This window comes from Castor canadensis, chromosome 2 (genome assembly GCF_047511655.1).
Source record: "Castor canadensis chromosome 2, mCasCan1.hap1v2, whole genome shotgun sequence".
Classification (NCBI taxonomy): domain Eukaryota; kingdom Metazoa; phylum Chordata; class Mammalia; order Rodentia; family Castoridae; genus Castor; species Castor canadensis.
The window spans coordinates 89462892-89484574 of record NC_133387.1 but is presented as its reverse complement, the minus strand read 5'-3'; the positions used below and the strand labels follow the sequence as shown (position 1 = coordinate 89484574).

Genomic DNA, 21683 nt, shown 5'->3' with positions numbered 1-21683 from the left:
GGTGAGTGATCTGGGGGTGATGTAGGAATGCCTGGCTGAGAAATTCAGGGCACAGCGGGCTGTGCTCAGCAAGGGAGTGGGGAAGACAAGAGGCAGTGCCAGAACCAGAAACAGAGGACTTCCTCCTGAGGAGGAGTCTGAAGTGTCTGGAGCCAGGGAGTCTCAGGAAGAAGGGTGTTTGGGGAAGACAGCTGCGGCAAACTAGGCACCACGGCCCTCAGCGTGTTGCCAACTGTTCTGCTTGCAAGGGGAGATGACTGACCCAGGGCTCCTGAATGCTTACCCCTCCCCCGCTCAGGCTTGGCCACCTCTATGCATTCTCTCCCTGCCCCTGCAAGTCCCTTGGGCAACACCTCTCCCGACCAGGGGCCTGGTTATTCAGCTATGTACGTGCAGCGGGCCAGGCTGATTCGTGCCTAATCCCCACCAGGGAGATGTTTGCATGCTCAGGTATTTACAGCTACTGCCTGTGGATTAAGGAAAGAATGGGAATTATTTTCCCAGTGGGGAGAAGGGCATACTTTCTGCAGGCCTGCCACAGAAGAGTGGCTGGGCAGCTCCCACCTCAGAGGTGACTCTGGGGTAGAGGTCCTGAGACAGAGGGGCTGTGCTCAGACTTGCCCATTATCATGATCTTCCCCAGAAGCTAGAGGGACCATCTTCATGTACTCAGTACTCATCACTGTTTTATTGTCCATATGCCCCTTTCCCCCTTGCCACCAGAGCCCTCAGCCCAGTCTTGTGTGACATTCAAGGGTGACTACAGGGCCAGTTCCTTGTGAGGAGTGGGGCATTAGATATCTGAAAACATATGGGTGGATGTGCTGAAACCATCACTCAAACTTGGCTTCCATTCTAGATTCAGAAGGGGCTTTTCTAGGGAGGCACTGCCTGCAACAGGGAGCCTTGATCCAAATTCAGTCAAAATTAGCAGGAAAAGTGTTCAGACCAACTGAGGACAGGCTTGTGCACAGCACCCACAAAAGGACAGTTTGCCTCATACAAACAATAGTCAAATTTTAAGAGAAAAAAGCTGCCTGGAGAGTTTAGAAATGAGTGTTCTCATTCAGGAGCCTCTTCTAAGTGGGTGACATTTTCCAGAGATGAAATTCACTCCCTTTGGATTCTTAACCAAAGGCCTAGGGCGAGGGGGTCAGGGGCCACATTCCCTCACCCAGCACAGGCCAGGCTTCTCCTGGCAGTGCCATGCACCATGGCCAGGGGTTGCTTGTAAATGGTACAGAGGTAGGGGATAACCAATGGCTGGCGTGGACCACCAGGTTTGAAGCACTTGTTTGCAGGACCAATGGCTGGCTGCAGGCAGAGGTATAGCCTGTTATCTGTCAGGGTGATGTTCCTTCAATGTAATTAACACTTTCGTCCCCAGCATCACAACAGGTAACAGAGACACAGTGCTGAGGGAAATAAGTACATTTGTGCTGCACCTCCCTGAATCTATGATGCCCTCAGATTTATGACCATTTTTTGCATCACTAAGAAAGAGAAGGCTGACGAAGCCCAACACTGTCAACTGGGATAATGCACCACACATCAGAAATGCTCAATCCCAACAGTGATGAAACATGATGCTTCAATCAAGAAAGTGCTTTGAGGGCGAGTGATAGGGTGGTGGGACTATGGCAAGAGACCCCTTGTTAGTTAGCAGGATGATGACAGCAGGAAAGGCCTCCCTTTTCTGAAATAATATTTAAGCCAAAACTTGAAAAGTGGGGAAAGCTGGGCATGGGGGTGGAATGGGGAATAGAGCATCTGCAAAGACCTAGAGGTGGGAAATAACTGGAGGAGGCAGGAGGTGCCTTAGGGAGACAGCAGGAGGGGTGAGCTGAGAGAAGGCAGGCACAGGTCTGGACAGGCCTCGTAGGTCATGGGATGTTTGGGATTTTAGTCTCTGTATCAGTTTTCTGGGGCCACCATAACAAATACCACCAACTGGGTGACTTATACAACAGAAATCTATTTTCTCACACTTCTGGAAAAGTCTGAGGTCAAGATATTGTTGAAGTTATTTCCTAAGGTCTCTCTCCCTGGCTTGCAGACACCATCTTCTCCCTGTGTCTTCACAAGGTCTTCCCTCTGTGTTTGTGGCCTAATCTCCTGTTCTTATGATGACACCAGTCACTTGGATTAGGGCCATCCTAGTGACCTCATTCTAACCTAATCACCTTCGTGATTAAATACCCCATTTTCAACGTAGGTGCACTTGGAGGTACTGGAGGTTAGGATTCACATAGGAATTTTAGAGGGACGCAGTGTAGTTAAACATTCTCAGAGGATTGGGAACCACTGTCAGCAAAGGAATGATACAACTACATCTGCATTTTTAAAGATCACGCTGGTCTCAGTGGAGGGACAGGATGGGAAGGGGTGGGGACAGGAGCTGAAATCAGCTGGGATGTCACAGGTAACCAGAGTAGCTTGGACTAGGAGGAAAATGGACAGATTTATGGAACAAGTCGGGCTGGGTGCTGGTGGCTCATGCCTATAATCCTAGTGACCCAGGAGGCAGAGATCAGGAGGATCACAGTTCAAAACCAGCCCAGGCAAATAGTTTGCAAGACCCTATCTCAAAAAAACCCATCATGAAAAAGGACTGGTAGAGTAGCTCAAGGTGTAGGCCTGAGTTCAAACTCCAGTACCACAAAAAAAGAAAGAAACAAGTCAGGAAGGGAGCTGCATACCCTCCTGGTGGAGTGGACACCTCCAGGTCTGTGTAACCAGGTAGATGGGGCTGCTCACTGGGCTGGAGAAAATGGGAAGAAGATGAGCATTCAGAACCCCACCAAGCTAGTATTCCTTGGGATCCCTTTATGAAGAGAGCAATGGACATGCCCTACAGGTTACTGGGAAGAGTAAGCACACTGGTCTGTTGGTCCCCATCACCACCATGGGCCTGGAGGACTAGACCTTCCAACTGCAGCCTGCAATGCTGCCCAGCCCTCAGGAGAGCCTTGCCTTGGGCCAACTTTGGTGTACCCCTTTGGGGTACAGGGAGTGAGGTGGAATTCTCACATTAGCCCAGTAGAGTCAATGTACAGCCTGTGGGGGACCTGTGGGCCACAGCCAGGCTGGGGTAGGAAGATTTCTTACTGCAAGGCACATTTCTCTAGCCCAGAACTTTGTTCTACCCCCAGGCATGCCCCGAGTATGGGTCATCTGAGAAGCTCATCTGTAGGTAGGCCCTCCCACCACTCTATTCCCACATTCTCATGAGGGTCCCATATTCCCAGCTTCTAGCCAGAGGCTGCAGTGAGAAGCCTGGAGACAGGCCTGGGGTCTCTGCTGTATGTGAGCCCTCCAGCCTTCTAATTGCCCTGCTGTGGACAACAGGATTCAGGCTGTCTCAAACACTGTATCTTCCCCATGGTCATTTCTGTGTTACCCAGTGGAAGAGGATAGACCAGGCCAGAGCAGGGACCTGGTTCTGAGTCCAGGTCTGGGCTTCAGTGCTGAAACTCTCTGGGACTCCTGGGTTTAGTGTGGCTATTCCCATATGGCCCTGGGTCTCAAGAGGTAGAAGGGAGGACAGGTGGTGTTAAGGAGACATTTTGCTGAGCTGTCAGGCTCTGCTTGAGTCTTTAGGGGAAGGGAAGGCCTAGGTTCAGCCTCCAGGGGAGGCAGGAGAGCTCTTTCCTAGAGTGGTAAACAGGAAAGAGGAAAGTGTCCTGCTGCAGGGAGACAACATTCCTAGGCACCTGTGAGGACAACTATGGGCCTGAATTTCTTCAAGTCATTTTATGCCAAAGGAAGGATTACCTGGACTGATTTTCACATTGGTTCCCCCCCATTGCCCAAATAAAAATAATTTTTTGACCAATGCCCTAGACCCAAGAACAAAATCAGGGCTCGTGATGAGCATGGGGAGCCCTGCCTAGGTTACCTTTCTCCACCAATGGAATTTCAGGCTGAAGACTTTCAGATCCTGCCCAGAGTCTCATGCTCAAGAGTCCTGGCACTCTTTGCTGGCCACGTGGCCACATTCCTGTGCTCCTTCCTGACACCAGCACAGCCAGGAAGGTGCCACCCTTGTTCTTTTCTCCCTGAGTCTTCAGAACCCTTAAGTCTGTGTTCTGTGAACTGTGTTCTGTGACTAAATTTAGGGTGAGGCCCTACTATGTGGCCCATTCACAAGGGACAGCATGTATGACCACATGGTCACGCAGGAAGGAAGGGATGAAAATCCTGGTCCCTCCTCAATCTGCAAAGCCATTCACCTAGTGCTCTCTGGGGTCTCCACCAGGTGAGTCTATGTTCTGGCCATGGGAAACACACTGAAGGAAGCCTTGTCCAAGACCTCCAAAAGTCTGAGCATGGGCAGTCACCATACAAAGAGCTTCTGCCACCCCTCAGAACAATGCTTTCCATACAGTCAGCCAGAAAACACTCTGAGGCCTCCAAGAAAAGGCTCTGAGAATATTATGTGGCAGCTGGAGTAGCAGGCGGCCCATCTCAGCTCCTGCCCATGCTCCCCAGAGGTGTGGTCACCTGTGCCCTGCCAGCTTCACCTGAAGGGCTAAGCCCTTTCTAAGACCCTGGTTATAGTGAGAGAGGAGGCAGAGGGACCATAACCCAGAAAACAGATCAAGTGAAGCTGTGTGGGTTGAATTATGTTCCCCCAAAACATATGTAAGCATCAGGTCCCTCAGAATGGGACCTTGTTTGGATAGGGTCATTGCAGATGTGCTCAGATGAAGTGATCCTGGAGAAGAGTGGGCTCTTAATGCAACTGAGGTCCTTAATAAGAAAGGAAGACATGCAGGGAGGGAACATTCACGTGACAGAGAGGCAAGGAATTAGATGATGCCTCTATAGCCAAGGAACACACAAGATAGGAAGGGTTCTCCCTGTGGGTTCTACTGGCAACTTGAACTCAAGACTTCCAGCATTCAGAATTTGACCAAGTACATTTCTGTTGTACTGAATGCCACCTGGTCTGTGGCATTTTGTTGCAGCCCATTCTAATTAGAAAGTAGTATAATGCCAGGACTCCAAGTTCCTGTGCCTGGAGAAGACACCCCTCCACAGACAGACAGACAGACAGAAAGTCACACACACACACACACACACACAGACACTCCACTCTGACCTGCAGTCACAATGTAAACCCCTAGAAATCCCCTTTGGACAATCCTTCCCAGGCCGCTATCAAATCTGGGTCTGAATCAAGTGGCTGTACCCATCAGGAGGGAAGCTATATTTCTCCCCAGGCCCTCTGCATTCAAGCTGGATCTGAACTCCAGCCAGCTCTGGGAAGTGGAGTTCACCTTCCCTGGCCCCCTGTACCCCCCTAATCTTGTGGGTCCTGGGGAGCTGGGCTCCTGGGGTGCTGGAGAGCATGAACATGTGGATACCTGGCACACGTTGTAGTGCTCAAAGAGAGATAAGAAGCCAATGTCGCTGCGTGCAGCAATGCCTCGGAGAAGCGTGATGTTCCCATCCCCAGAGTCCAGCTCTACAATGTCGTTGAAAACATTAGACACAGCCCTGCCGGTCAGGAGCAGATTGACAAGTTCCTGTTGATGAGAGAAAGGGAAGCTGTGTAAGGTCTCTGAATCAGCTGTGAGAGGGTGGAGAGGACACTGGGAACAAGCAAAGAGGGTGGGGAAGGAAAGAAAGAGACAGAAATTAGAAGCAGTTGAGACTCAATTTTCCCACAGGCCTTGAGGGGAAAGCTACCAACTTCTCTCATCAAAGCAACTCCAGTCACTCAATAAACTCAATAAAAGCATTCATTAAGCATCAACTCTACCAGACCCTATCCTTGGTCCTGGGTTGTTGGAGGGACCTTTGGGAGTAGATCCTCAGGTGCAGACTGGAGGGTCAGGTATGTGCCTGTGTGGTCCAAGCCCAATGCAGGATGTTAACTGGGGGCTATAAAAATGTGCACACAAGGACTCTGGGGCCCAGATGGACACAAGGCCAAGAACACACAACCAAGTGAGAGCTGCTTTGTGGAGCAGTGACATGAGTCTTACAGGATGGTAGTCTTTAAATAAGCTTTTATATCTTGAAATGACTTTAATCAATAGAAGTTGTAAAAATAGTGCAGAGTTCCTGTATACCCTTCACCCAGCTTCCCCCAATGATAACATCTCACAGGATCAAGCAGGTCCTCACAGCCAGGAAGCTGACCCACCAACCCTGGAACACGAAGGACTGCACTCCAGGCCCAGGCCATGGGGTCTCACATGGACGGGGGTGGTTAGTGGGGGTAGGAGGGCAGGGCCAGAAAGATCAGAAGCAGGGAGAGAGGCCAGAAGACCATCTTCATCTTGATTAGCTAGATTAGGTAGTAGGCATTTAGTGGCCCTGTGGCTCATGCCACACATGGGCAAGGCAACATATGTGAGACCTGAACTAGGAGCCGGCACCATGTAGAGCATGGTTTTCCTTCTTTAGCCCATGCAGCCTGAACCAGGGTGGTCCACTGAGGCTGGAAGGGTCCCTTTGTATGTAGGAAGTCCTGGTCCAACCTTTTGTTAGGAAAGGAGAAAGAGCCTCATATGATAAAGGACTTGTCCAAGCCACACAGCTGGTGAGTATACAATATGAATCTCAACCCACATTTTCTGGCTCCAAATTATCTGTCCCCATCCCGTTACCCTCATGGCAACAACTGCCTGGATAAAGATCAAGTTTAAGGGTGGTGTCCTACAAGGACCCACTGTCCCCAGGGAAGAATTCCAGTGAGCCTAGCCATAGCATTGAGGCAGACAGGTCCCTCTGCGTCACCCACCCTGGCACTGCCATGAAGCAAGCAGGCACGCAGCTCTCCCCAGCCCACGGGAATGGCCATAGTCAGCCCACACCCTGCAGGGAAAGGTTCATGGAAGTGTTTTTCCTTAAACTGTGAAAACAACGTCCAGGATTAATAAATTCTTCTGTTAACACCAACACCCCTGCCCCAGTGACAGTAAAAGAGACCTCTTTTGATGGCCACCGAGGGACCCCCCCCCGTTGGAAGGAGATACTGAAGGGGCCTCATTGTGTTCTTGAAGAGGAAATGATATAAAGAAGTTGGAGGAAATATCTAAGCTACTGAGCCTCAGGGGCAGTGGCTACTAAGAAAGATACAGTCTTTTTCAGCCAGGAAGTCTTTCCATCTGGTTTTCAACAGAAAAAAGGTCCTGCTTCTCCATCTGGGATGTGTCCTGAACCTTCCTCCCAGAAGGAAGTCTTCTGGAGGTGGGAGAAGGGGCACCAGGCATGTCCTGCCCCTAAACACAAAAAAATCACACAGTGGCAAAGCTTAGCCATCATCTAGTTCCTTGCTACCAAAGTGTGGTATGTGGACCAGTGGCATCTCCCTCCTGGCGATGGGAGGTTGGGGGATGTCTCTTAGGCCCCAGTCCAGACTCCCTGAATCTGAGCCTGCTCTTCAAAATGTTCCCTGGGGATTTGTGTTCACACGGAAACTCAAGCAGCCATGGTCTGCTCCAAATGTCTTGTCTACAAATGAGGAACCTGAAGTTCAGGGAGGAGAAAAGATGCCTCGGCTTATTCTGTGAGTACAGCAGAGAACAGTATCTGAACTCAACCTGATACCAGCCTGGTCTGGCATCTTCTGCCCCACTGCCTGACTGCCACCTACCCTGGGCATCCCTTTCCACCCTCCACAAAGTGAAACTCCTGTGGAACAGACAGGCAGCCAGAAGAGTCAGTCTGTGGCCCACATGGGACTATGGGAGGCCTTACTAAGCAGTGAAAGAACACAGGGTGGGATTTAGCTCCTGGGCTTGATGCTCACTACAATGCATCTTGACATCACCTGAGTGACAGGGAGGATAGGTGACAAGCCACCATGCTCAAGGTTTCTTCTAGCCCCAACAAGGCCCTTGGCTCCCTTTATAAAGATGCAGAGGGAGGGTGGCTATAAAGACAACACCTTGTCCAAATATAAAGGGTCCATAACTGCTATCTCCCCAGCTGGACACAGTCCCCAGTCATCCTGGGAACCTGTCCCTGCAGTGAGGGCCCCACATAGTACAGCACTTGGTTCTGCATTCTTCCTCTTCTGTATCCCCTGTGGCTCCAAGCACACTAGAAAGTGTACCACAAGCACTTCAGTTATCTTTCTAGATCTCTGAGGCAGTGAAGCCCAGCAGAGGTGGTCACATGGTAGGCCCATGGAAGCTGCCAGTGGGTGTTGGCAGGGGCACAGAACAAAGGAAGGGACAGAGGAAGTGAAAGAATCACCCAGCTTTCCCTATATGGACTCCATAGCATCCTCTGACCTGTGTGCAGTATCCATGTGCTCCAATCAAGTGGCTGGTGGGGACATCAAAGTCCTGACTGACACTAGAAAACACAAGAAGAAGCAGTATTAGCATATCTCTGCCTGACCCAGGCCACCTGGGGAAAACCTCTCTGGGTGACCAGGTCTTCCCCTCAGCAGAGGACTCCAGATTCGGTGGGAACCTAAGCATTCTGTGTTCTAAGCCCACTGTGGAGGAGGCTTCCAGCCCAGAGATCAGGGATCAAACCCACACCTGTTTGAGCTGAAATTACAGTATTCCCGGGGCAATGACCTCCATTTTGGCCATCCCAGGCTTCTGACCACTCCAGGGGACCGTGAGTGAGCATGAAGAAGAAGACAATTGGGCTGGAAATAAAACATCCCGAATCCACATCCCAACCACAGCCACTAACAGTGGGGGTGGGGCACTCTGCCACTTCTTTGGTCTCAGTCTGCCAGTCTTAGAAATGGGGGAAATGGACTATAATGCCGCTGCTAGTTTAGATGGGACCCAAGTGTGTTTCCCAGGGGTCCAACAAGTGTCAAAACTGAATTTCATTGTGAGGGAATAGGAGATGGTAAAAGACTTAATCTGACCAGACCCATAGTGTTCAGAGATGGAGTAAGGTTGTTGTGGTGGAGCTCCAAGACTGAATTCTGTAGGCTTAATAAGGAGAGGGAGCGAGGGAAGGAGGGAGGGAGAAAACGAGAGAGAGAGAGAAAAGGAGGAGGAAGAGACACACATGTGGTTCCCTGACTCTTGATGTGTGATGCCCTATATCTCCGTAGAACTCTGCCAGCAAGAAGACCATCACCAGATACGAGCTCTCAACCTTGGATATTCAGAACTGTGAACCAAAATAAACTTCTTTCTATTAAAACTTACCCAGTTTGCAATGTTGCCAGTGGTGTTACTGGCAACAGAAAACAGATTGATACAGCTTCTTTGAGGTCTAAAACAATAGCCTCTGCCTCTGGAGCACAGCTCCTGCCCAGACATCAAGCAACCATTATTCTCTAAAACCCTGGGAGAAACCCCAGCTCAAAGAAGGACTTGCTTGCCAAGGGTGCTTGGCTCATGGGAGACCCTGACAGCCAGTTTCCAAGGCCTGGTTTTCCCCCCACCCCAACCATTTTACTACTGTAGCTCCATCCTTAAAAGGGAGGCTTCAAGTAGCACAAAGTGAAAAGCCCCTATAGACATTCCTCAAACCAAAAGAAATGGGTTTTAGGGCTGAGCAGGGCTAGGGACAGAATGATTCAGGATGTCCTGGTCAATGGGAGCTTATTACGTGAGAAGGGTGAAGTGAGAGCTAAGCATAAGGAAGCAAGAAGCCTTCCCTGAGTCTCTTACCCTCCGTGCCAACTTGTCACTTGTCACTATGCTACAAAGTCTATCTTTAGGACACTACTCCTCTCAGACACCCCAAAGTAACAGAGCCATCTAACCAGCAAATACTAAAGAGCTCCTAACCACTGACCGTGCATGACGATGGCAATTTCAGTCTCCAGGCTCCCAGTGAGCTGGGAGTTACTATCTCTATTTTACAGAGGTGGAGAGAAACTCAGAGAGGTGGGTGTCAGTGGAGGGAAGGGGGTGTGGAGGAAAGAGAGGCAAGTGAGACCAGAGAGCCTGTCTCCTGCACAGCAGAATGTGGCCTGGGGAGCACATGCCCTGGGGAGCACACCACCCATGTGGCATGGTGCCCAGGGATACCAAGGGCTCAGAACTGAATGCTTATTTTTCTTTTTGGTGGAAGAGAAGAGGAAGCTGGTCTCAATTCATGCTTTAAATCCAAGGCCTGCCATATGCTCACAAACCTAAAACACACACCCTGGTCCTGTACCCTCCAAACAAAGCGAGAAACTCAAGCTCTGTAACACTTGCAAGGAAAACATTTTCTCATATTGATGATAACTAGGGTCAAATGAGGAACGTTTACAGTCTTCATGAGATGGGCTGCAGGTACCATTTGAAGGCTTGGGATCTCTGAGAAGTTCTGCAGGGTTCAGTAACCAGAGACAGCCCAGGAGGTCTGGGTAGAAGCCAGAAGGGTGACTCATGGTCCAGCACAGCATTTAGCTGGTGCTAGCTGAGACAGAAGAACTGATGGAAACATTCACCATGGCATATACAAGCATCTTCTGATGAGAAGAAAATAACCTCAAAGGAGCCCTGAAGGGACTGATAACCATCGCTGGCCACGGGCCACTTGAAGCTTTCAGAAGCCGTCCGATCTTCATAAGCTCACAGCCGCCGTGTTCACCCAGCAGGCTCGAGAGCCTGCGTCAGCTGGGAGCAGAGGGACAGGCTGAAAGGACAATGGGGGGAAATGGTAATTGCATCCTTAGGTGCAAACACGATGGGAAACTTAACAGTATGCTTAGATCTTAAAAAGGAGGAACATCTGTATTTCACATTAGGGCACTCGGGAGACGCCAAGGAGCAGCTTATGGCTTAAGAGATTTACAACTTTGGGCCTAACCCAGGGGAGGTCCCTTGGGGCCAAGAGTGAGGAGTCCTTGGGCAGAGAAACACGGCCTTTGCTCTGCCCAGACAAAAGTCAGCTCTCACACAGCACCAGACCCAAGTTCCAGCCCTGGCCTGCTGTGGACCTGCAAATCACTTGCCTATTCAGGAACAAAAGGGTCTTGGACAAGATGAAAGGTGTACTGGACTGAACTGGGTCCTCCAAAAATTCATATGCTGAAGTCTTAAGTTCCAGACCTCATTCATTATGTGCATTTGAAGAAAGAGCCTTTAAAGAGGCAATTAATTAAAGTGAGGCTGGGCCCTAATCCAATCTGACAGGTGTCTTTATAAGACCACCAAAGGACCTCAAAGGGACACCAGGGATGCTCATGCCCAGAGGACAGACCATGTGAGGACAGCAACACAGTGGTCACCTGTACACCCAAATCAGAGGCCTCAGAAGGAGGCACTTTGATCTTAGACTTCCAAGCCTCCAGAACTGTGAGAAGTAAGGCTCTGCATTTAAGTCTGTGAGGCTTTGTTATGGCAGGCCTGGGACACTAGAACAAGTGGATCCAACATCATTGCTTTAAATGAATTCTTGTGTGCAGAAGTTCATTTTATATAACCAAGGGCAGAGCTGCTCTGAAGGCAGTGATGGGCTTGCCCATTCTTTCCTCTTCCACCAGCCCTTGTGGCCCTTTGAGGGACTCTACCAAGTCTAGTGGGCAGTTTGTCCTTTCTGCAGCTCTCTCTGGGGGTGCACACCCCCAGGCCTAGGATACCCCTGTATACCCTGAGGGACCAGGCATCCCAGGAGGTGGGGGCTGCCTGCACCTGAGTCTTGGAAGCCATCCTCACTGGAGTACCCTGGGAATAGAACTTGCTTGGATTATAAGTCTAAGAGGCACAGCAGGAGGGAAGCCTAAATGACCTTGGCCTGGGCATGGAAACTTATAAGAGGTGCATGACCCTAGATGTCCCACTGACAACCTCCATAACATCTGGGAACAAAGGGCAACACCCCTGGACTAACAGTCCAGGTGCTGGCCGGGTCTGTGGGCATCTGGATCACTCAGTGACAGGAGGGCAACAGAGAGCTCTGCCCAGGAGGCCAGCAAGGACAGATCCTTTCAACTCTGCCTACCATCAAGGAGGCCAAAGCCAGTGCACTGTGCCAATAAACAGAACCAGGGGGCATCAAGGCTGGGAGAGGCTTCAGGGCTCAGCATTTTGCAGATGGGAAGATAAAGGCCCAGAGGGAGAAGATCACTGGTCCGAGCTAGTGACGGGCATTGGCCCAGATTTAAAGCCTGGGCCTCTGTTGCCCTTCTCCACCTGCCCTTTTTCACACATCTCAGAACTTCTACTATGGAGGAGGCTGACAATTTAAGAGCCTTGGGCCTGCAGTCTCAGACCCTTCCAAATACATCCTTCTCTCAAGAGCCTTGTGAGGCCAGGAGGGTAAGAACCGCAGCTGTTTTACTGATACAGAAATGGAAGCCCAAGAGGAGAGGAAACCTTGTGGTTTCATGGTCACACAGTAAGCAGGGTCAGGACTGGGTCCACAGCACCAACATCACACAGTGTTCCACTGTGGTCTGAAGTACAGAAGAGTCAGCCTGGCCAGCTAGCAACAGTCAGGCCCAAGCCCCGAAGCTCCACACATGGTTCACCACGCATGGCTTCAGCCAGCTTATCCCTTTATCTAAAAGTCTTCCCATGTAAACATGGCATAAGTTTCTGAATAAAAAGGAAAACAGATCCAATTGGCCTAGAGAAATGGTCAAAGTGTGCAGTTACAACTATTCACCTAAAATACATGTCCATGGGCATGTTACTAGCCCCTCAGCCTCTGACTAGCCCAGTGACTTCTACCTTTCAGCCTGAGTCTTCACTTATAAAACCCAAGGCCTGGGAAGAAGGATTGCTGAGGGACCTGCTGGGATGGGAGCAAGTTGCTTCTCAGACTCTGATCTTCAAAAACATCACCTCATGCAAGCAGTAATGAACCCAAGAGGACCTAGCCAGTCACCCCTTGTTCACCTGACCACTAGGACACCGGCCCCAAGAAACCATGTCTCACTGGGCCAACTCCTGCCTGATCTTCCCAAAGGCTGTGCCTCTAGCTGTATCCTCCACCCTTAGGGTGGGGTGTTTGTTGACTGTTAAGGACACTTAGTAGTGGAAAAGGCAGCTGTGTGTAGCTGAGAACCTGGGCTCTGAAGTCAGATAGCCCCAGGCTCAAATCCAAGTGCTGCCACTTATTGGTTGCTACCCCCAGCCTCAGTTTCCCCACTGGCAATATGGGTATGACAATGCCTCTTTCTATTATAAGTTGCTGTGAGAACAGAGTGAAACAAACTATATAAAGCATCTGGCATTTGTAAATGTCACTTCCTTTTTCCTACAATAACAATAATAAAAACAAAAAAACAATGACCAAGAGGTCACGATTCCTGCGACCTCAACCATTCATGTCACAGCCAAGAACTCAGGATAAATCAAGACCTCGAAGAGGTTGAAACATAGCTGTATCTGAAAAGTACTTGGGTAGGGTAGATGTTTCCCAGGAAGGTCAAAAGAGAGGGGACAATGAGTCAGAGACTTAGGCAGATGTCAAGCCTCCTTTGCCACCTGTGCATTGTAACCTTCTGCAAATGGCTTTCTATCTCTGAGCCTTGGACCCCCTAACAGGATTACTGTCATGAAGGAATGGACTATGGAAAGGCCTTGCAAACTGTAGAGAGCTCCACAGGTAGAGGGTTTGGGGCCACTCCCATCTCCAGGCAGTAAGAAGAAGAGGCCGGATGGCTAGGAGGTAGGGAGAACTTAGTGGAAGGTTTTGCAGAGTGGACAGAGGGACCTGCCTGAAGGAGGGAAGAGAAAGCAGAGGTGTTCAAGTTCTTAACCACTGGCCAAACTAGGCTGCCTTTTGCCTCACTATCCACCACTCCCTTCCCTGCTCCTATATCATCCTTCCAGCTAGACCTTGGCCAGTTAGCTGATCCCCATAAACCTCACTCCTGCCAAAACATCAGAGCCCTACTAAATGTGCCCTCCTCCAGAAAGAGGTCTCCCTTGCCCCCATCTCTCCTCTCCTTGGTCCTCCCTATCCCAAGGGTGCATACTAACTGTATGTCTACCTTAGCCCTCTAGGCTGAACTTTCTTTGAAAACAAGAACTTTCAAAACCAGATCATGTAGTATCTGCCTGGTCCCCTGGTCCCCAGATCCAGGCTCTAGACCCTGCAGGTTCACAGAAACACCGCCCTCTCCCTCCCACACAAAGTGCATGAGCTGCCCACACCATCCTGGAAGATGCTGTGAGCAAGGAAAGCCTGAACCCTGGGAGGCATGCAGAGGCAGAAGGGTGAGCAGCCCACCCCCGTCAAGGCTGACCCGGTACAGAAAACCCTTCCAGAAGGTTAAGTACCTCTTCTCTTCCCAAGGCCTATCTTCTTCATACAGGCACTTGAGCCATTCGTGGAATAATAAAGTATAGTCCTCAGCTAAGTGGACAGAGCTAGTACATGCACATAGCCTGGGAGTCGGCGGTGTGGGGGAGCAGCTCTGCCACTAACCCCAGTGTACCCTGAGCATGGCTGCATCTTTGGCTGTGGAAGGTGGGCCCTTCCCTTCCAAGTGAGAGGCCTTCCTAGGAACATGGCTGTGACCCGGAAGAGGGGTGAGAAAGCAGAAGAGAGATGCAAGTCCCAGAGGCAGTACATAGTTCCTGGATCCAACCACTCCTGAAGCCCAGCTTTAATATAAAAGGATTAGTAGCTTTGGTTTCTGCTACCTTTGTCTGGAATTGAGCTTCTGTCCATAGCCTTTTCAGCCAATGCTCATGGCTGGCTTTCATTTCGGGGAGATTTTCTCAAAGAAAAAAAAAAGTCTTTTTGTCACTGCTGTTTTTAATCTACTGGAGAGTTTGGGGAGCCACAGTGACTTTTTAAAAGTTACTTCAGTCAGGGACAAGGTATATCTCATTTGACATACAAGCTTACCTTTGGGCTACTGAAGTTGCTGCTGCCATGAATGCCAAGGGTCCAGGGCATGAAGAGGATTTTTCCCAAGCTGTCATCCCCACCTTCCTACCCAAGCTGCTGGCACAGTGTTGCCAAATTTTGAGCCAGGCTTGCACTGCCCTCTTGCACTGGGTTGTGCAGGTCAGGCCGTGAGTACCCCTAAGGCCTGTAGAGCACCCTGAGGAGACTGTGGCCACTTGAATCCAACTGAGCAACAGAGCTGGGAGAGCTAGGAGAGCGTGAAATCCAGCAGATTTACTGTAAGCAACTGGAGATCTTAAGAAAGAAAACAAGCAGCTTGAAATCAAGTGGATAAAAAGAACCTCCGCAAGGCTCTGCACACAGCCTAGGGAAAACAAACCTCAAAAGCCGTTTTATGACTGTTCTTTGGAGTGGTTGGGCTGTGACCAGTGGATATGTTTGTATCTGCCCAGCCCATGGCGCTCCAACCTGTCTCTGCTCTGGGTTAGGAATGACATAGGGACATTGGTGTAAGGGTGGCTTCTGGCCCTCAGGATACACCCACGGTCAGAAGGAAAAGACAACTTGCCCTCTTTCTCTTATGCTCACAATCACACACAATCATTTCATCCTTTGCACAACTTCAGACACCAACACCCACCTATGTCTCCCAAACGCACACGCGCGTGCACACACACACACACTGTGTTTGGAACACAATGGATGAATCCTCCCTGCCCAGCACTCTGCATGTCCTGGTCAATCAGCATTTAATGTGAGACACTGTTATCTCTTAGGCTTCCATTTTTGATGATTCCCCAAAATGGTATCAGATGGCCCTGAAACCATCAAAGGATGCTCTAGCAAAGCTGACTTAGAACCAGAACAGGCAGGCTTTCAGCCATCATCTGTACCCAAGGTTTTTGTACAAAGTCTGCAGAGATGGGGCTTCTCCAAAGAGGGGTCTCCAGGATATGGCAGGGAGCAGGGCCAGGACCCACACCCACCCTACCATTCTAGACAGTCATCCTACTACATCTGTTTCACACAGAAAGCTTCCAGATTTTTGGAAAAACGAATGAGATTTAGTTTCACTACAGTGAAAGTTTAAAACATACTAGCCCCCACTCCTCAGCCTCCTGGAATAAAGCACCCAAGACACACGTTGGGTCAGCCTGGCTTGTGGGCAGCAGGCTGAGAAGGGGACTGGTCACCCTGTCAGGCCTCCCTGCGAAAGCCAGTGACGGTAACTGAGCTGCATGACATCTGCACCTGCATGTCCAAGTCCATAAAGAAAGGCCTTTGCCATATGCTAACCCCCAAGGTAGCAGATGGAAGGTGTCATTTCCGAGTCCTAGGACCACTGCCCAATGGACCACAGCTAACAGTCAGCAAAGCCAGGTCTCACCTGAGAGTCAAGGCAAGATATTGGGAAAGGAGCCAAAGGATGCCCCCTTATAGTACAACATGATGCTGGTGGCAGGGGCAGTGAGAAGGGAGACTTCCAGGGGCACCACTTTGGAAGGCAAGAGAGTACATTCTTCATGGGGCCTGGGCAAGTGCCAGGAATGCCACCATGCCACAAAAAGTCATTTCAGTGTGACTTCCTCAGGATCCAAGCAGCACTGGGGCTGCCCCAGCTGCTCCTGTCCACATTGTCACTCCTGTCTTTCCTTCCCAGGACCCTCCTAGGACTTCATACCTCAGGCAGTCCCATGAGGGCATACACAATGGACCTGGAGTAGCCCCACAGGTAGCCCAGGCTGCCCAAGAGCCATCCTGATTCTCTCCAACCTTTAGTCTAATTAAATGTTTTTTGACTAGTGAACAGGTTAGAAAATGATGGTGTCTCCTCAGAGTCATCTCTCCCCTGCACAACCCAGTTAGGGCCTGAGTCCCCACCTGGCCCTTTTCGGGTCCCTCCAGACAACAGCACTCAGTGCTCAGGGCTCACCACTGCTCAGGAAGGGCCTGTCAAATATGAGTGTCCCCACAGAGTGACCTTTGTGAGTTCAGGACATCCCCGAAGCTATGTCTACTGAGGAGGCTTTGTGATCTCCCACCTAGGCACCAAGACAAGCCTGAAGCAGAGAGGGACAGAGAGGCCTGGTGCTGGCAAAAGCCGCTGCTTGAAGCTGACACCTACCAAGAGACTTAGCAAGAGCCATGCTGAGCACAGCCCATCTCACAAGGCAAGAGTCCTTAGCCCACCTCCCAGAGACAGAAGCTCTGGCCCAGAAGAGCAGCTGGGCCTGACACCAGGTCTATCTTACTCCCAAGGTCAGAAATATAAACAAAAAAAGTTGGCTGGGCCAGCCTGCTGAGGGAGTCCTAGCTGCCAGTTGTACTCACTGCATAACCTTGGGCAGACCACTCATCAAACTCGGCCACAGTGACCACAGACACACATGATAGGTTCCTGAATGGATGTCAAGACAAAGGATCAGGCACACAGGATGCTGCATAGCATGCTGGCTGCCTTCAATCTCACTGTTTTTTATTTGTTTGTTTTGCAGTACTAGGGTTTGAATTCAGGGCCTCACGCTTGCTAAGCAGGTGCTTTACCACTTGAGCCACTCCACCAGCCCTGTTTTGTGTTGAGTATTTTCAAGACATGGTCTCTCAAATTATTTGCCTCAGATGGCTTCACACCATGATCCTCCTGATCTCTGCCTCCTAAGTACCTAGGATTACAGGCGTGAGCCACTGGTGCCCAGCTTTAATCTCACTGTTGACTGGCCTGTCCTCTACATTGTCTTCTAAGGATAATGGGTCGAGAGAGATCCCAGGGGTGAGACAAAACCCAATATCTGGGGCCAACACCACAGCAAGCTTTTGTTTGGGTCCTTGAGAAAACAGAGACCCAAGCCATCCCATCCTGTGCCAGAGGCCTCAAGACATCTGCCTGAAGGACCCAGGGAATATGTGCAGGGGCAATGGGTACAGCTGGACTGTGCCTTTGTGTGTGCATGTCTATACATGTCTGTGTGTGTACATATGTGTCTCTGTGTGGGTGTCAGTATATATCCCATGTTTCTGTGTATGCGTGTCTGCATGGGTTTCGGTGTGTTTTTGTGTGCTGTCATATGTCTATGTATCTGTGTATATGTTTCTGCATGTGTCTCTGGGTATGTGTGCACATTTGTGTATCTCTGGGTAGGTGTCTACGTGTGTCTGTGTCTAGTATCTGTGTATTTGAATGTATCTGGGTGTCTTGGGTGTCTGTGTTTGCATGTGTCTCTATGTGTCTGTGTATCTGTGTGTGTCTGTGTATCTATGCATGTTTCCATGTGTCTCTGTGTCTGTATGTATCAGTGTACCTGTCTGCATGCATCTCTGTGTGTCTACATCTGTGTGTATCGGTGTATGTGTTTACGTGTCTCTGTGTATGTGTCTGCATATGTCTTTGTGTACCTGCATATGTCTCTGTGTCTGGGTGTATCTGTGTGCATGTGTCTGTGTTTATCTGTGTACATGTGTCTATGTCTGTGTATGACTGTGTTATCTCTGTGTTATGTGTGGACATGTGTGTGTGTTGGCAGGTCTGGAACCTCAAGCCCAACAGCAGGAAACTGTGCAGGTCCATCCAGTGGGGCCGCCTTTCCCACATCAACCGATGCCAGAAGTGCCACAGCCTGGACAGGGTCCAATCATTTCTGGACTGGGTTGGATGGGACAGGGAGGGGCAGCAGCAGCAGCCTGAATCCTCCATCTCTGGCCATTGTGAAGTAACCTGGGTAGATGAACCCAAGGTTCCCTCCAGAGGGGAAACACGAGTGCCACCAGGAAGACTGCTCCTTCTCGGTGATCCCTCAAGCATGGAGCCCTGGGCCTCAAGGCCAGAGACCCCTACAGAGATGTTAAAGCTAAGGTCAGCACCACCGGGCCTGGCCCCAAGACCATCGCTTCCCTTGGTGAGACCAGAAGACCCTCACCTGCCCCGCCTGCCTAGGGGTTGGCAAGCCAGGCCTAGGAGAAGGTGGAGCGGCTTATGGTCTCCATGCACGTGAGCCCACATCAGGAATAAATCATATCATTATGGCAGGATTAGAAGAAAATGCCATTAGAAAGGGCTGTGCACACAGCAATTTAATAAGGTCAGTAGCAGCAAGCAGCAGGCAGGCCAACACATGAGGCTGCAGAGCCCCGCACCCTTCCGCCTGCAGCAGAGACCCAGGGGAGTAGCAGGTTGACAGGCTGGGCTACAACAGGGAGCAAACATCTCCTTCTGCCATGCTCCCCTGCCTGTACACCTCAGAGAGCCATTTAGGAACTACTTGCCCCAAACCTGCCAAGAGCTGCTCCCAAACCCTCCCTGCCAGCCTCCCCCCAAAGTCAGATCCCCTCCCCAGAGCTCCAGGGCCCTTTGGATCTGCCTCGGCTTGGAAGAAATAGGGCAATCAATTGTGCATCACAACACTATTCATGTGTTATTAATCTGCTGTGTTCCTAGTGCCAGAATGCCCAGGTGACAGCTAGACAAGAGTGCCTAGAAAGCTCTTGGGGAACAAGCTGCATGGAGGAGCTCAGCTGTGGGGCAGTTTAGGGGGCCACCGAGGATCAGGATACACAAGTGGGACTCTGCCAGACAGGGTCCCTTCCTGCACCCACTCATTTACCTGCTTAGACACTGGCCCTGGGTACCAGCCTTGACTTTGCTGACAGTGAGACCTCTACTCTGAGCTCTTGGGAGGTCTGAGTCATCTCCTTGGGCTCAGCCTCCACTGTCCACCCCATGTACATTTGGCAGGGAGTTCTTCCTTGTGAGGGCCTAAGTATGCACATATTATAATCTCATGCAAACTCTGGGAGAGAGGGAGGGGGTCCTCCAGTTGTCCCCGTACATATGGAGAAGTCACAAAGAAGACTGCCCTGCTCCTCTACCAGTTGACTCCTCACAGCTTCACATATCCTTTCAACAACCTCCATGGAACTCACTATGCGTCAAGCACCAGGAGCAGCAGGGAGGCCCAGCCCCACCCACCTCAGGAGGAGGGGAAGTATATACTCACAGCTTTGGGGACCTGGACAGGATGGCAGACAGGGTAAGCAGGATGCAGCCGTATGGGCCTGCTTCAAACTGGGGGAGAAGAATAGAGTGAGGACCCGTCAAATACTTCACCCTCTCTGCCCAACCATTCTGCAGGACCTTACCCAGTGAACAGCCTGCCTCAGGCCCATGGCCTTAACCTGGCCCTAGAGGTTGGGTGGTGGTCACACGACAGACCCCCTAAAAGACAGGGGTGCCCCAGCCTGAGCAAAAACGGGAGCAAAGCAGAGATGGTACACAGGTTGCCATGGAACACATCCATGACCTTGGAGACCCTGAAGCCCACTAGACAGCAGCAGTGACAGCAGGCTTCATTCCAGTGCCAAGTATCTCAAAGCCACTGTCACATTTGATCCCCTGACAGACTGGGATATGAACTGTTATTACTGACTTCTTCCAGGTCAGAGACTGAGCAACTTGCCAAGGTCACGCAGCTAATCAGTACAGTACAAAGAAAGCCGGGGCTCCACCTACTGCCAGCTCCCCATGTGGAAGCAATGGACCTGGCAGACAGCAGCAGAGGTTGGGGTCAGGGTTGAGGGAGGTGAGCCATAAGAGTGCAGCTCTTTTTATAAATTTCGGTATGTTTAAAATATCACATTTTTGACATTTTGTTCACTGTGGATTTTCTGATCGATTTTGATGTTTTCAAAATGTTCATGCTGTCTTCTGAGGTTACTGCACCCCTTTAAATTTGCACCTAAAGCAAGCGTCCTTCTCTTCAGCCCCTGGTTTAGAGCCATGTACTGGGGCCTGGATACCTGGGTTTAAACCCTGGCCCTGAGACGCCTGGCTCTGTGACCATGGGGATATTTCCTACCTCCTCTTCCCCAGTCTTCTCCAGATAAAACAGGAATAATAATCATCACATCCACCTTCAGCAAGGGCTGTGAGGAGTGAACCAACAGGGCTGGCACTGGTGGTATTGGCTGTATGATGCTGGCTCTTCCTTGCCCACCTGTACAGCAAGCCCAGGAGGCCAGTCAACTGCAATGGACTATGGACATCTTTGCTCCCTGGAGAGTCCCTATTCTGCAGCTGCAAGTCAGTATGAAGGTATTGCTCATCCCATTTTGGAGACATGAACTGTGGTTGAAGATGCTACCTATTACAATACTCAGTATTCTTTATATGTGATCAATTTCTTTTGGGACTTAATAACAGAAGGGGGAAAAAAGCCTGTTTCTCCTAGAACAGCCAATGAAAATTATATAATTTATCATATTTCCACTTTTTTGCATTGGCTACCAGGAGGCTCAGGAACCAAATATTATTTGGTAATTATTGCAGCTCAAGCCAATTATCTTTTCCTCAAAATTTAGTCTTTATTTTCATCCAGTAATTTAATTAGTCAGCTAATCAGTCATTGTTTTAAAAAGCCACTAAGTGAAATTTTTGTGCCAAGAGGATGCCCCCTGCTAAGGCTTCACTTGTGAAACAGGTAGACATGATCTCCTCTGTCAGGGATGTGACTCAAGGAAGAAAGAACAGCAAGCATCTTGGAAAGGGTGGAGAAGGAGTTCAGTCAAGATGGAAAGGCAAGCTTCTCCAGAAACACACACAGGAGGGCCTTCACACAACGCTGCGCTTGGGGATGGAGGGTAGCGAAGGAAAAGGCCTCTGGAGTGACATCTAAACAGAACTACAAAGAGTAGGAAGCAGAAGTGAAAACCTCTTCAGGAAAGAAAAGCCTATGCAAAGGCCCAGAGGCCAGAGGACAAGTTTACTATGCTGAAGCAGAAAGGAGCCCCAAGGACATCCTATTTTATAAACAACCTCAAATTGTATTTGAGAAACACAAGTGAAATAAATGAACCTACAACAATCTTAAGTCAACTGCAATCTCAAGCCAGTCATGTATTTCTGCTGCCCTCAGTTTTCCCATTTGCAAAATGAAGATAATGACCCTTGCCTA

General features: G+C 50.1%; 1 protein-coding gene across 8 annotated transcripts in view; it reads right to left on the bottom strand.

Annotated features, from left to right (window-relative positions):
* Mindy4 (MINDY lysine 48 deubiquitinase 4) overlaps positions 1-21683 on the bottom strand; it is a 112442-nt gene that overhangs the window by 10370 nt on the left and 80389 nt on the right. For 4 of the 8 annotated variants that reach the window (XM_074065242.1, XM_074065244.1, XM_074065243.1 and 1 more), the window contains 3 exons: positions 19731-19798; positions 8253-8316; positions 5370-5531 (listed from right to left, as the gene is read on the bottom strand). In XM_074065242.1, coding sequence (XP_073921343.1) covers positions 5370-5531; positions 8253-8316; positions 19731-19798 — 294 coding nt within the window. Of the gene's footprint in view, positions 1-5369; positions 5532-8252; positions 8317-10416; positions 10567-19730; positions 19799-21683 lie in introns of those variants that run through there. The other 4 variants (XM_074065245.1, XR_012445266.1, XM_074065247.1 and 1 more) reach the window with 4 other exon arrangements.